The sequence below is a fragment of the Canis lupus genome, chromosome 21 (genome assembly GCF_048164855.1).
Source record: "Canis lupus baileyi chromosome 21, mCanLup2.hap1, whole genome shotgun sequence".
Classification (NCBI taxonomy): Eukaryota; Metazoa; Chordata; class Mammalia; order Carnivora; family Canidae; genus Canis; species Canis lupus.
In genome coordinates, this window is record NC_132858.1 from 10,886,432 (window position 1) to 10,903,179 (window position 16,748).

Genomic DNA, 16,748 nt, shown 5'->3' on the forward strand with positions numbered 1-16,748 from the left:
CTCCTAACCACCACGACCCATCCACCCCAATGAGTCACATACTGAGGACATATCAATGCTAACAACTGTGCCTAACAAAAGTGCAGTCCTGACCCCTCAGATGCAACAACAAAATGTCCCCATTGATTCAGAGTAACCAGAAGAAAACAGCCATCCCAAGGACAGAACAGGTGGTCCAAGCAGGAACACACTAACCCAAACAAAAATAACCTCCTGACCCAGGACAGGGGACCAGTGGGGCAAGAGTCACAGGGACGAAACCGAATAGACATACTACACAAGAATTACCTAAAACGGGATACAAATGCAAACAAAAAACATGAGTGACTGACATACATACAGGAAAAGACACACAAACAAGGCCAGGAACACTGCTACCACAGAACCAACAGGAGGGAAAGATTAACGGGGCATAACAGAGGACACAATGGGTCACAGAGGCAACTGAGCACACAGGGAACGGCAAGTCTGACTCACCTTATTTCCCACAGCATCCCCGAAACACACTTCGACACGAAACACACCTATGACCACGGAAACAAAGAGCATGGAGACCATTCGATCCCAGGAGACTACAGTAACCGAAAACAGCCAGCTAACGACTCACTACCTACCGCACACACACGAGACAACAACAGAGACAAGCCGTATCACAAACACACCTCTCACTTTACACACCACCCATACCTTTCACCCTACGCCCTCGCCTGCTGTCCCCACAAACACACTCCACACCACAGGTTCCCCCACCGGGACATCCTTCCGGACCACCACAGGCTTCCCCAGCCCATCCCACGCCGAGACCACCCTCTCTACTCACATGTCTGCCTCCAGCACATCCTCGGTGACCCCCACCTCCCACCTCGTCATCAGCCCAACATACGAACCGACCCCCTCTCCCCACTCCACTGCCAGACACACTGGAACCCCATCCCCGTCTCCACACAGCCCCGGCACAGGCACACAGCCCACGCACACAAAACCCCCACTGACGCGGACCACGGCCACCCCTACCTCGATCAGCACAGTCAACACCTCCACCTCCCCACGGTCACATCCAACCTCACCGATCCACCAGGAGGCATCTTCTGCCCATCCCACCACCATCTCCAACCACCCTCCTAGGACATTGACCACGACCTCCTGGACTCGCTCAGCAGCAACCAGCAAGCCGCACACTCCCCACACCTCTCACGCTGCATCCTCACCTGCTGTCCCCACCAGCACAGTCCACAGCACAGGTCCCCCTACCGGAACATCCTTCCGGACCACCACAGCCTTCCCCAGCCCATCAAGCCCCGAGACCACCGTCTCCACTCACATGTCTGCCTCCAGCACATCCTCGGTAACCACCACCTCCCACCTGGTCATCAGCCCAACATACGAACCGACGCCCTCTCCCCACTCCACTGCCAGACACACTGGAACCCCATCCCCGTCTCCACACAGCCCCGGCACAGGCACACAGCCCACGCACACAAAACCCCCACTGACGCGGACCACGGCCACCCCTACCTCGGTCAGCACAGTCAAAACTTCCACCTCCCCACGGTCACATCCAACATCACCTATCCACCAGGAGGCATCTTCCGCCCACCCCACAACCATCTCCAACCACCCTCCTAGGACAGTGACCACGACCTCCTGGACTCGCTCAGCAGCGACCAGCAAGCCGCACACTCCCCACACCTCTCACGCTGCATCCTCGCCTGCTGTTCCCACCAAAACAGTCCACTCCACAGGTCCCCCTAACGGGACATCCTTCCGGACCACCACAGCCTTCCCCAGCCCATCAAGCCCCGAGACCACCATCTCCTCCCATGCGTCCGCCTCCACCACGTCCTCGGTGACCAGCACCTCCCATCTGGTCATCAGCCCAACACACCAACCGACGCCCTCTCCCCACTCCACTGCCAGACACACTGGAACCCCATCCCCGTCTCCACACAGCCCCAGTACAGGCACACAGCCCACGCACACAAAACCCCCACTGACGCGGACCACGGCCACCCCTACCTCGGTCAGCACAGTCAAAACTTCCACCTCCCCACGGTCACATCCAACATCACCTATCCACCAGGAGGCATCTTCCGCCCACCCCACAACCATCTCCAACCACCCTCCTAGGACAGTGACCACGACCTCCTGGACTCGCTCAGCAGCGACCAGCAAGCCGCACACTCCCCACACCTCTCACGCTGCATCCTCGCCTGCTGTTCCCACCAAAACAGTCCACTCCACAGGTCCCCCTAACGGGACATCCTTCCGGACCACCACAGCCTTCCCCAGCCCATCAAGCCCCGAGACCACCATCTCCTCCCATGCATCCGCCTCCACCACGTCCTCGGTGACCAGCACCTCCCATCTGGTCATCAGCCCAACACACCAACCGACGACCTCTCCCCACTCCACTGCCAGACACACTGGAACCCCATCCCCGTCTCCACACAGCCCCAGTACAGGCACACAGCCCACGCACACAAAACCCCCACTGACGCGGACCACGGCCACCCCTACCTCGGTCAGCACAGTCAAAACTTCCACCTCCCCACGGTCACATCCAACCTCACCGATCCACCAGGAGGCATCTTCCCCCCATCCCACCACCATCTCCAACCACCCTCCTAGGACAGTGACCACGACCTCCTGGACTCGCTCAGCAGCGACCAGCAAGCCGCACACTCCCCACACAACTCACGCTGCATCCTCGCCTGCTGCTCCCACCAAAACAGTCCACTCCACAGGTCCCCCTACCGGGACATCCTTCCGGACCACCACAGCCTTCCCCAGCCCATCAAGCTCCGAGACCACCATCTACTCCCATGCGTCCGCCTCCACCACGTCCTCGGTGACCAGCACCTCCCATCTGGTCACCAGCCCAACACACCAACCGACGCCCTCTCCCCACTCCACTGCCAGACACACTGGAACCCCATCCCCGTCTCCACACAGCCCCGGCACAGGCACACAGCCCACGCACACAAAACCCCCACTGACGCGGACCACGGCCACCCCTACCTCGGTCAGCACAGTCAAAACTTCCACCTCCACACGGTCACATCCAACCTCACCGATCCACCAGGAGGCATCTTCCCCCCATCCCACCACCATCTCCAACCACCCTCCTAGGACAGTGACCACGACCTCCTGGACTCGCTCAGCAGCGACCAGCAAGCCGCACACTCCCCACACCTCTCACGCTGCATCCTCGCCTTATGTCCCCACCAGCACAGTCCACTCCACAGGTCCCCCTACCGGGACATCCTTCCGGACGACCACAGCCTTCTCCAGCCCATCAAGCCCCGAGACCACCATCTCCTCCCATGCGTCCGCCTCCACCACGTCCTCAGTGACCAGCACCTCCCATCTGGTCACCAGACCAACACACCAACCGACCCCCTCTCCCCACTCCACTGCCAGACACACTGGAACCCCATCCCCGTCTCCACACAGCCCCAGCACAGGCACACAGCCCACGCACACAAAACCCCCACTGACGCGGACCACGGCCACCCCTACCTCGGTCAGCACAGTCAAAACTTCCACCTCCCCACGGTCACATCCAACCTCACCGATCCACCAGGAGGCATCTTCTGCCCATCCCACCACCATCTCCAACCACCCTCCTAGGACAGTGACCACGACCTCCTGGACTCGCTCAGCAGCGACCAGCAAGCCGCACACTCCCCACACCTCTCACGCTGCATCCTCGCCTGCTGCTCCCACCAAAACAGTCCACTCCACAGGTCCCCCCAAAGGGACATCCTTCCGGACCACCACAGCCTTCTCCAGCCCATCAAGCCCCGAGACCACCATCTCCTCCCATGCGTCCGCCTCCACCACGTCCTCGGTGACCAGCACCTCCCATCTGATCATCAGTCCAACACACCAACCGACCCCCTCTCCCCACTCCACTGCCAGACACACTGGAACCCCATCCCCGTCTCCACACAGCCCCAGTACAGGCACACAGCCCACGCACACAAAATCCCCACTGACGCGGACCACGGCCACCCCTACCTCGGTCAGCACAGTCAAAACTTCCACCTCCCCACGGTCACATCCAACATCACCGATCCACCAGGAGGCATCTTCCCCCCATCCCACCACCATCTCCAACCACCCTCCTAGGACAGTGACCACGACCTCCTGGACTCGCTCAGCAGCGACCAGCAAGCCGCACACTCCCCACACCTCTCACGCTGCATCCTCGCCTGCTGTTCCCACCAAAACAGTCCACTCCACAGGTCCCCCTAACGGGACATCCTTCCGGACCACCACAGCCTTCCCCAGCCCATCAAGCCCCGAGACCACCATCTCCTCCCATGCGTCCGCCTCCACCACGTCCTCGGTGACCAGCACCTCCCATCTGGTCATCAGCCCAACACACCAACCGACGCCCTCTCCCCACTCCACTGCCAGACACACTGGAACCCCATCCCCGTCTCCACACAGCCCCGGCACAGGCACACAGCCCACGCACACAAAACCCCCACTGACGCGGACCACGGCCACCCCTACCTCGGTCAGCACAGTCAAAACTTCCACCTCCCCACGGTCACATCCAACATCACCTATCCACCAGGAGGCATCTTCCGCCCACCCCACAACCATCTCCAACCACCCTCCTAGGACAGTGACCACGACCTCCTGGACTCGCTCAGCAGCGACCAGCAAGCCGCACACTCCCCACACCTCTCACGCTGCATCCTCGCCTGCTGTTCCCACCAAAACAGTCCACTCCACAGGTCCCCCTAACGGGACATCCTTCCGGACCACCACAGCCTTCCCCAGCCCATCAAGCCCCGAGACCACCATCTCCTCCCATGCGTCCGCCTCCACCACGTCCTCGGTGACCAGCACCTCCCATCTGGTCATCAGCCCAACACACCAACCGACGACCTCTCCCCACTCCACTGCCAGACACACTGGAACCCCATCCCCGTCTCCACACAGCCCCAGTACAGGCACACAGCCCACGCACACAAAACCCCCACTGACGCGGACCACGGCCACCCCTACCTCGGTCAGCACAGTCAAAACTTCCACCTCCCCACGGTCACATCCAACCTCACCGATCCACCAGGAGGCATCTTCCCCCCATCCCACCACCATCTCCAACCACCCTCCTAGGACAGTGACCACGACCTCTTGGACTCGCTCAGCAGCGACCAGCAAGCCGCACACTCCCCACACAACTCACGCTGCATCCTCGCCTGCTGCTCCCACCAAAACAGTCCACTCCACAGGTCCCCCTACCGGGACATCCTTCCGGACCACCACAGCCTTCCCCAGCCCATCAAGCTCCGAGACCACCATCTACTCCCATGCGTCCGCCTCCACCACGTCCTCGGTGACCAGCACCTCCCATCTGGTCACCAGACCAACACACCAACCGACGCCCTCTCCCCACTCCACTGCCAGACACACTGGAACCCCATCCCCGTCTCCACACAGCCCCGGCACAGGCACACAGCCCACGCACACAAAACCCCCACTGACGCGGACCACGGCCACCCCTACCTTGGTCAGCACAGTCAAAACTTCCACCTCCACACGGTCACATCCAACCTCACCGATCCACCAGGAGGCATCTTCCCCCCATCCCACCACCATCTCCAACCACCCTCCTAGGACAGTGACCACGACCTCCTGGACTCGCTCAGCAGCGACCAGCAAGCCGCACACTCCCCACACCTCTCACGCTGCATCCTCGCCTGCTGTCCCCACCAGCACAGTCCACTCCACAGGTCCCCCTACCGGGACATCCTTCCGGACGACCACAGCCTTCTCCAGCCCATCAAGCCCCGAGACCACCATCTCCTCCCATGCGTCCGCCTCCACCACGTCCTCAGTGACCAGCACCTCCCATCTGGTCACCAGACCAACACACCAACCGACCCCCTCTCCCCACTCCACTGCCAGACACACTGGAACCCCATCCCCGTCTCCACACAGCCCCAGCACAGGCACACAGCCCACGCACACAAAACCCCCACTGACGCGGACCACGGCCACCCCTACCTCGGTCAGCACAGTCAAAACTTCCACCTCCCCACGGTCACATCCAACCTCACCGATCCACCAGGAGGCATCTTCTGCCCATCCCACCACCATCTCCAACCACCCTCCTAGGACAGTGACCACCACCTCCTGGACTCGCTCAGCAGCGACCAGCAAGCCGCACACTCCCCACACCTCTCACGCTGCATCCTCGCCTGCTGCTCCCACCAAAACAGTCCACTCCACAGGTCCCCCTACCGGGACATCCTTCCGGACCACCACAGCCTTCCCCAGCCCATCAAGCTCCGAGACCACCATCTCCTCCCATGCGTCCGCCTCCACCACGTCCTCGGTGACCAGCACCTCCCACCTGGTCATCAGCCCAACATACGAACCGACCCCCTCTCCCCACTCCACTGCCAGACTCACTGGAACCCCATCCCCGTCTCCACACAGCCCCGGCACAGGCACACAGCCCACGCACACAAAACCCCCACTGACGCGGACCACGGCCACCCCTACCTTGGTCAGCACAGTCAAAACTTCCACCTCCCCACGGTCACATCCAACATCACCGATCCACCAGGAGGCATCTTCTGCCCATCCCACCACCATCTCCAACCACCCTCCTAGGACAGTGACCAGCAAGCCGCACACTCCCCACACCTCTCACACTGCATCCTCACCTGCTGTCCCCACCAGCACAGTCCACACCTCAGGTCCCCCTACCGGGACATCCTTCCGGACTACCACCGCCTTTCCCAGCCCTTCCCGCCCCGAGACCACCGTCTCCACTCACATGTCTGCCTCCAGCACATCCTCGGTGACCCCCACCTCCCATCTCATCATCACTCCAACACAACACCCGACACCCTCTCCCCACTCCACTGCCAGACACACTGGAACCCCATCCTCATCTCCCCACAGCCCCGATACAGGCACACAGCCCACGCACACCACACCCCAACTGACCCGGACCACCGCCACCCCTACCTCGGTCAGCACAACCAGAACCTCCACGTCCCGACAGTCGTATCCATCAGCACCCATCCACCAGGAGGCCTCTTCAACCCACTCCAGCACCACCTCCAACCAGACTCCAAGGACGGGATTCGCAACCTCCCCGACTCACTCAGCAACGGCGAGCAAGTCACACACACCCCACACGCTCCTAACGTCTCACTCAGCGCCCACACCTTCTGTCCCTACCAAAACCTCGCACACCACAGGTCTGCCTTCAGGGACATCCTTCCGGACTACCACAGCCTTCCCCAGCCCATCAAGCCCCGAGACCACCATCTCCTCCCATGCGTCGGCCTCCACCACGTCCTCGGTGACCAGCACCTCCCATCTGGTCATCAGCCCAACACACCAACCGACCCCCTCTCCTCACTCCACTACCAGACACACTGGAACCCCATCCCCGTCTCCACACAGCCCCAGTACAGGCACACAGCCCACGCACACAAAACCCCCACTGACGCGGACCACGGCCACCCCTACCTCGGTCAGCACAGTCAAAACTTCCACCTCCCCACGGTCACATCCAACCTCACTGATCCACCAGGAGGCATCTTCCCCCCATCCCACCACCATCTCCAACCACCCTCCTAGGACAGTGACCACGACCTCTTGGACTCGCTCAGCAGCGACCAGCAAGCCGCACACTCCCCACACCTCTCACGCTGCATCCTCGCCTGCTGTCCCCACCAGCACAGTCCACTCCACAGGTCCCCCTACCGGGACATCCTTCCGGACCACCACAGCCTTCTCCAGCCCATCAAGCCCCGAGACCACCATCTCCTCCCATGCGTCCGCCTCCACCACGTCCTCGGTGACCAGCACCTCCCATCTGATCATCAGTCCAACACACCAACCGACCCCCTCTCCCCACTCCACTGCCAGACACACTGGAACCCCATCCCAGTCTCCACACAGCCCCGGCACAGGCACACAGCCCACGCACACAAAACCCCCACTGACGCGGACCACGGCCACCCCTACCTCGATCAGCACAGTCAACACCTCCACCTCCCCACGGTCACATCCAACCTCACCGATCCACCAGGAGGCATCTTCTGCCCATCCCACCACCATCTCCAACCACCCTCCTAGGACATTGACCACGACCTCCTGGACTCGCTCAGCAGCAACCAGCAAGCCGCACACTCCCCACACCTCTCACGCTGCATCCTCACCTGCTGTCCCCACCAGCACAGTCCACAGCACAGGTCCCCCTACCGGAACATCCTTCCGGACCACCACAGCCTTCCCCAGCCCATCAAGCCCCGAGACCACCGTCTCCACTCACATGTCTGCCTCCAGCACATCCTCGGTAACCACCACCTCCCACCTGGTCATCAGCCCAACATACGAACCGACCCCCTCTCCCCACTCCACTACCAGACACACTGGAACCCCATCCCCGTCTCCACACAGCCCCAGTACAGGCACACAGCCCACGCACACAAAACCCCCACTGACGCGGACCACGGCCACCCCTACCTCGGTCAGCACAGTCAAAACTTCCACCTCCCCACGGTCACATCCAACATCACCTATCCACCAGGAGGCATCTTCCGCCCATCCCACAACCATCTCCAACCACCCTCCTAGGACAGTGACCACGACCTCCTGGACTCGCTCAGCAGCGACCAGCAAGCCGCACACTCCCCACACCTCTCACGCTGCATCCTCGCCTGCTGTTCCCACCAAAACAGTCCACTCCACAGGTCCCCCCAAAGGGACATCCTTCCGGACCACCACAGCCTTCCCCAGCCCATCAAGCCCCGAGACCACCATCTCCTCCCATGCGTCCGCCTCCACCACGTCCTCGGTGACCAGCACCTCCCATCTGGTCACCAGACCAACACACCAACCGACGCCCTCTCCCCACTCCACTACCAGACACACTGGAACCCCATCCCCGTCTCCACACAGCCCCAGCACTGGCACACAGCCCACGCACACAAAATCCCCACTGACGCGGACCACGGCCACCCCTACCTCGGTCAGCACAGTCAAAACTTCCACCTCCACACGGTCACATCCAACCTCACCGATCCACCAGGAGGCATCTTCCCCCCATCCCACCACCATCTCCAACCACCCTCCTAGGACAGTGACCACGACCTCCTGGACTCGCTCAGCAGCGACCAGCAAGCCGCACACTCCCCACACCTCTCACGCTGCATCCTCGCCTGCTGTTCCCACCAAAACAGTCCACTCCACAGGTCCCCCTACCGGGACATCCTTCCAGACCACCACAGCCTTCTCCAGCCCATCAAGCTCCGAGACCACCATCTCCTCCCATGCGTCCGCCTCCACCACGTCCTCGGTGACCAGCACCTCCCACCTGGTCATCAGCCCAACATACGAACCGACCCCCTCTCCCCACTCCACTGCCAGACTCACTGGAACCCCATCCCCGTCTCCACACAGCCCCGGCACAGGCACACAGCCCACGCACACAAAACCCCCACTGACGCGGACCACGGCCACCCCTACCTTGGTCAGCACAGTCAAAACTTCCACCTCCCCACGGTCACATCCAACATCACCGATCCACCAGGAGGCATCTTCTGCCCATCCCACCACCATCTCCAACCACCCTCCTAGGACAGTGACCAGCAAGCCGCACACTCCCCACACCTCTCACACTGCATCCTCACCTGCTGTCCCCACCAGCACAGTCCACACCTCAGGTCCCCCTACCGGGACATCCTTCCGGACTACCACCGCCTTTCCCAGCCCTTCCCGCCCCGAGACCTCCGTCTCCACTCACATGTCTGCCTCCAGCACATCCTCGGTGACCCCCACCTCCCATCTCGTCATCACTCCAACGCAACACCTGACACTCTCTCCCCACTCCACTGCCAGACACACTGGAACCCCATCCTCATCTCCCCACAGCCCTGATACAGGCACACAGCCCACGCACACCACACCCCAACTGACCCAGACCACTGCCACCCCTACCTCGGTCAGCACAACCAGAACCTCCACGTCCCGACAGTCGTATCCATCAGCACCCATCCACCAGGAGGCCTCTTCAACCCACTCCAGCACCACCTCCAACCAGACTCCGAGGACGGGATTCGCAACCTCCCCGACTCACTCAGCAACGGCGAGCAAGTCACACACGCCCCACACGCTCCAAACGTCTCACTCAGCGCCCACACCTTCTGTCCCTACCAAAACCTCGCACACCACAGGTCCGCCTTCGGGGACATCCTTCCGGACTACCACAGCCTTCCCCAGCCCATCAAGCCCCGAGACCACCATCTCCTCCCTAGCGTCAGCCTCCACCACGTCCTCGGTGACCAGCACCTCCCATCTGGTCATCAGCCCAACACACCAACCGACCCCCTCTCCTCACTCCACTGCCAGACACACTGGAACCCCATCCCCGTCTCCACACAGCCTCGGCACAGGCACACAGCCCACGCACACAAAACCCCCACTGACGCGGACCACGGCCACCCCTACCTCGGTCAGCACAGTCAAAACTTCCACCTCCCCACGGTCACAACGAACATCACCTATCCACGAGGAGGCATCTTCCGCCCATCCCACCACAATCTCCAACCACGCTCCTACGACAGTGACCACAACCTCCTGGACTCGCTCAGCAGCGACCAGCAAGCCGCACACTCCCCACACCTCTCACGCTACATCCTCGCCTGCTGTCCCCACCAGCGCAGCCCACACCACAGGTCCCCCTACCGGGACATCCTTCCGGACCACCACAGCCTTCCCCAGCCCATCAAGCACCGACACCACCATCTCCTCCCATGCGTCCGCCTCCACCACGTCCTCGGTGACCAGCACCTCCCATCTGGTCATCAGCCCAACACACCAACCGACCCCCTCTCCTCACTCCACTACCAGACACACTGGAACCCCATCCCCGTCTCCACACAGCCTCGGCACAGGCACACAGCCCACGCACACAAAACCCCCACTGACGCGGACCACGGCCACCCCTACCTCGGTCAGCACTGTCAACACCTCCACCTCCCCACGGTCACATCCAACATCACCTATCCACCAGGAGACATCTTCCGCCCATCCCACAACCATCTCCAACCACCCTCCTAGGACAGTGACCACGACCTCCTGGACTCGCTCAGCAGCGACCAGCAAGTCGCACACTCCCCACACCTCTCACGCTGCATCCTCGCCTGCTGTCCCCACCAGCACAGTCCACTCCACAGGTCCCCCTACCGGGACATCCTTCCGGACCACTACAGCCTTCCCCAGCCCATCAAGCTCCGAGACCACCATCTCCTCCCATGTGTCCGCCTCCACCACGTCCTCGGTGACCAGCACCTCCCATCTGATCATCAGCCCAACACACCAACCGACGCCCTCTCCCCACTCCACTGCCAGACACACTGGAACCCCATCCCAGTCTCCACACAGCCCCGGCACAGGCATACAGCCCACGCACACAAAACCCCCACTGACGCGGACCACGGCCACCCCTACCTCGGTCAGCACAGTCAGAACTTCCACCTCCCCACGGTCACAACGAACATCACCTATCCACGAGGAGGCATCTTCCGCCCATCCCACCACAATCTCCAACCACTCTCCTAGGACAGTGACCACAACCTCCTGGACTCGCTCAGCAGCGACCAGCAAGCCGCACACTCCCCACACCTCTCACGCTGCATCCTCGCCTGCTGCTCCCACCAAAACAGTCCACTCCACAGGTCCCCCTACCGGGACATCCTTCCGGACCACCACAGCCTTCCCCAGCCCATCAAGCCCCGAGACCACCATCTCCTCCCATGCGTCCGCCTCCAGCACATCCTCGGTAACCACCACCTCCCACCTGGTCATCAGCCCAACATACGAACCGACCCCCTCTCCCCACTCCACTGCCAGACTCACTGGAACCCCATCCCCGACTCCACACAGCCCCGGCACAGGCACACAGCCCACGCACACAAAACCCCCACTGACGCGGACCACGGCCACCCCAACCTCGGTCAGCACAGTCAAAACTTCCACCTCCCCACAGTCACATACAACATCACCTATCCACCAGGAGGCATCTTCCGCCCATCCCACCACCATCTCCAACCACCCTCCTAGGACAGTGACCAGCAAGCCGCACACTCCCCACTCCTCTCACACTGCATCCTCACCTGCTGTCCCCACCAGCACAGTCCACACCACAGGTCCCCCTACCGGGACATCCTTCCGGACTACCACCGCCTTTCCCAGCCCTTCCCGCCCCGAGACCACCGTCTCCACTCACATGTCTGCCTCCAGCACATCCTCGGTGACCCCCACCTCCCATCTCGTCATCACTCCAACGCAACACCTGACACTCTCTCCCCACTCCACTGCCAGACACACTGGAACCCCATCCTCATCTCCCCACAGCCCTGATACAGGCACACAGCCCACGCACACCACACCCCAACTGACCCAGACCACTGCCACCCCTACCTCGGTCAGCACAACCAGAACCTCCACGTCCCGACAGTCGTATCCATCAGCACCCATCCACCAGGAGGCCTCTTCAACCCACTCCAGCACCACCTCCAACCAGACTCCGAGGACGGGATTCGCAACCTCCCCGACTCACTCAGCAACGGCGAGCAAGTCACACACGCCCCACACGCTCCAAACGTCTCACTCAGCACCCACACCTTCTGTCCCTACCAAAACCTCGCACACCACAGGTCCGCCTTCGGGGACATCCTTCCGGACTACCACAGCCTTCCCCAGCCCATCAAGCCCCGAGACCACCATCTCCTCCCTAGCGTCAGCCTCCACCACGTCCTCGGTGACCAGCACCTCCCATCTGGTCATCAGCCCAACACACCAACCGACCCCCTCTCCTCACTCCACTGCCAGACACACTGGAACCCCATCCCCGTCTCCACACAGCCCCGGCACAGGCACACAGCCCACGCACACAAAACCCCCACTGACGCGGACCACGGCCACCCCTACCTCGGTCAGCACAGTCAAAACTTCCACCTCCCCACGGTCACATCCAACCTCACCGATCCACCAGGAGGCATCTTCCCCCAATCCCACCACCATCTCCAACCACCCTCCTAGGACAGTGACCACGACCTCCTGGACTCGCTCAGCAGCGACCAGCAAGCCGCACACTCCCCACACCTCTCACGCTGCATCCTCGCCTGCTGTTCCCACCAAAACAGTCCACTCCACAGGTCCCCCCAAAGGGACATCCTTCCGGACCACCACAGCCTTCCCCAGCCCATCAAGCCCCGAGACCACCATCTCCTCCCATGCGTCCGCCTCCACCACGTCCTCGGTGACCAGCACCTCCCATCTGATCATCAGTCCAACACACCAACCGACGCCCTCTCCCCACTCCACTGCCAGACACACTGGAACCCCATCCCCGTCTCCACACAGCCCCAGCACAGGCACACAGCCCACGCACACAAAACCCCCACTGACGCGGACCACGGCCACCCCTACCTCGGTCAGCACAGTCAAAACCTCCACCTCCCGACCATCACATCCAACATCACCTATCCACCAGGAGGTATCTTCCGTCCATACCTCCGCCTTCCCCAGCCCATCGCACCCTGGGACAACCCTCTCCATGCACACGTCTGCCTCCACCACAGCCTCGGTGACCCCCACCTCCCATCTCGTCATCACCCCAACATATGAACCGACACCGTCTCCCTACTCCACTGCTAGACACACGCGCACGTCCACCTCCACCATGTCCTCTGTGTCCCGCACCTCCCACATCTTCATCAGCCCAACACAGCAGCCCATGCCCTCTCCCATTTCCACTGCCACACACACTGGATCCCCTACTCCATCTCCATTCTTCTCCAGCTCAAGTTCAATCTCCCACACTCTGACTTCTTCAAGCTCTCCAAGCACATCAATTACTGCCTCTGTTTCTTCCATTGTTTATTCTTCAGGTGCCTCCATCCCCATGTTGTCCTCCAGGTCCTCTCCTTCCCCCCATACTTTTCTCCCCTCTACTCTGCCCACTAAGCCTCTTCCCCATGTGAGTCCTAGCTCGGTGTCCAGCACCATCATTCCTCCTTCTTCAACCAAGACCACACCCAGCACCCCCTTCTCCCACAATCTCTCTTCCCATTCTACTACTTCACAGTCTACGTCCCTTACCACTCGAAACCCCACATCTGGTATCTTTTCATCCACCATGGGAATTACTTCTCCCACCACTAATCTCACCACTGGACCATCTACTATCAGTAGGCTGCCGACCACTGTCATCCTGACCACCCCAACCTCTCGCCATGGGAGCTCAACCCTTCCTAATATAGGATCCCTATCTACTGTGGGACCCTCTGTCTCCTCTCTGGTGACATCTCCATCCAGCTCTACAGGTAAGCAATTTATCTCTTTCATCCACCTTGCTTCCTTTGTGCTAGCGTCACTCAGCTCAGCCTCCTCCATCTGTTGACTCCCACCTTCATTGTCCTCTCACACTGCCCGCTGACTTCCAAGCCATGCTCTTGCCTCTCAGCCAATGTGCACACTACTGACAGGGGCTTCGTATTCATTGTACAGCAATCTCCTTTCTTCCCCATAACACCTTCACTTCTTTTGAGGTCAGCAGGCAGCTCAGCCTCCCCCCATTCCTCTGGCAGGTTCTGGTTGCAGGAGACCAGTCACCCATGCCAAAGGGCTGGTGTTGGGCCACAAGGGGAGGGGCCCAATAGTGGCCCCACAGGCCTCAGAAAACCCTTGATTTAAGGGACTCCCAGGGTATCCAGCTTTCAGCAGCAACACCCAAAATGAGAGACCGTCAGCCTTTGTTCCTATGCAGAGCTGTGAGATCTGAGGTCAGCAGGGCTGGGACAAGGCGAAATTGCCTGGGCTGGGGGCCCGAGTGCAGGGGTAGGAGCCCAGGGGAGACCCCTCTACAGGCAGGAAGGGATACTCGCCTCATGTAAACAATTGTGCAGCTTGCAATCTGCTCTCTCTATACTCAACTGAGTCGCATTCATCCCCATGTCACATGTCCTGTCCTCAGGGTCAGGTCTGGGTCAGTCCCCCTCCATGCCCAGGGGCTGGCGTCTGACCACACCTATCTTGGCTCCCAGGGGTCTGTGACGTGAAGGAGCTTGAGGAGGAGGTCACGTACCGAGGGTGCACAGCCAATGTGACAGTGACCCGCTGTGAGGGTTCCTGTCCTGCATCGGCCAGGTGAGTGCTGTCCCAAGCAGCCTCCAAACAGGGCTGGGACCGGAGCTTAGAGCCGACCCCATCCCAGAGCAAGTTCCTGGCCCCAGTGAGATAGGATGAAAGGCAGGTACCCTCAGCAGCTCCCAATGTCCATGGCACCTGCCTAAGGCTGACTGCCTGACAGCCGGGGAGGTCAGCAGGGGCCAAGAGTGCTGGGGCCTGCCCGAGGGTCCCGCCTATTAACTCAAACTCGGTCCACATCCTTCTCTCTGGAGTGGTCCAGCAGCCATGGGAGCACTCTGGGGGCGGTGGCCCTGACCCACACTCCTGGCTCTGGCTTCTTTGCAGCTTCAACATCTACACGAACCAAGTGGACACCCACTGTAGCTGCTGCCACCCCGTCAGCTCCTACCAGAAGCAGTTTGTGCTGCCCTGCTCAGACCCTGAAGTGCTGGGACAGCAGTTGGTATTAACACTACAGATGTTCAGCAGCTGTGCATGTAGTCCACAGCACTGTGGGGTCTAGAGGAAACAGCCCCCCAGGTGTGAGGACAAAGCACCCCTCCCAACACCAGCCCCACTACCGCTCCTGACACTGGTTTCCTGTGCTCAGCAGCCCCTCACCTTCCACAAGGCACAACGTCAAAAAGCCCCCACACACAGCTTACCAGGGCACTTGCCAGGAAGGGGCTGCAGACCCTGACTAAGCCGAGCAGGTGGCAATAAACTGGTGCCTCCTAGCCATACCTGTCGATCGTCCACACAGCCTCTCAGACTTTGAAGGTGGCTACCCATCCCTGCCAGAACCAGCCCCCAGAAACAGCCTGAGCAACAGGTGCCTGGGAGGGGGCAACGGGAAAGGCCACTCTAGCGGGAGGCCTGAGAAGAGGGGACACATGTCCCACGAGATGCAAGGCATCTGAGCAAGGGACGAGCAAGGAAGAGGCACAGGGCAGCAGTAAAGGTGACATCAAGGCGAGGATACTACAGCCGGGGAAGGGAAGGGAGGGGAGGATGCAAGCACCAGCCAGTATCAGCACCTGCCCACCAACCAAGCTCACCCTGGGGAGGGGCATCACACATGCCATGCAAGACCAACGCACTGTGAACAGATAACAAATAAACTAGCATTGGCCAACACATAGGGGCTGGCCTGTGAGCTCTGTGTTGTCTCCCTATACCCTGGGCATCTATGAGTTCCCAAACCTACACCTACACAGAGTAGTAGGTACAGGGCTCTGAGCATGGGCCTCTGCAGTGGCACCAGCACGCAAACTGTGACTCCCTCCAGTTGCCTTCCTGAGACCCACACTGCAACAAATGGCTGCCTGTGCCCCTTGCCACTCCACAGGGCTCCCCCAGGGCATGTCTCTGAGGAGCCCAGTCCTTGCTAACAAAGCAGGGGAATGCACAGACCCCGGCTCTCCCTGGGCCCCTTAGGTGCCAACAACAGATGTTTTTGTTTAGGACAAGTCTGCCAGCAATACCCTCACCCATATAACACATCCTCCCACCAACAGAACAGAGGCCCTGGCTCAGACCTGCCCCTGCCCCAGCCACCTCAGGTGCAAACA

At 60.9% G+C, this 16,748-nt stretch overlaps 1 protein-coding gene across 1 annotated transcript in view; it reads left to right on the top strand.

Moving 5' to 3' along the window:
- The window catches only part of MUC6 (mucin 6, oligomeric mucus/gel-forming), a 28,411-nt gene extending 12,095 nt beyond the window's left edge, over positions 1-16,316 (top strand). The window contains exons 30-32 of the mRNA XM_072792031.1: positions 492-14,372; positions 15,093-15,195; positions 15,523-16,316. Of these exons, the coding sequence (XP_072648132.1) occupies positions 492-14,372; positions 15,093-15,195; positions 15,523-15,700 (14,162 nt within the window). The 3' untranslated portion in view covers positions 15,701-16,316. The remainder of the gene's footprint in view (positions 1-491; positions 14,373-15,092; positions 15,196-15,522) is intronic.
- The last annotated feature ends 432 nt before the right edge of the window (positions 16,317-16,748 follow it).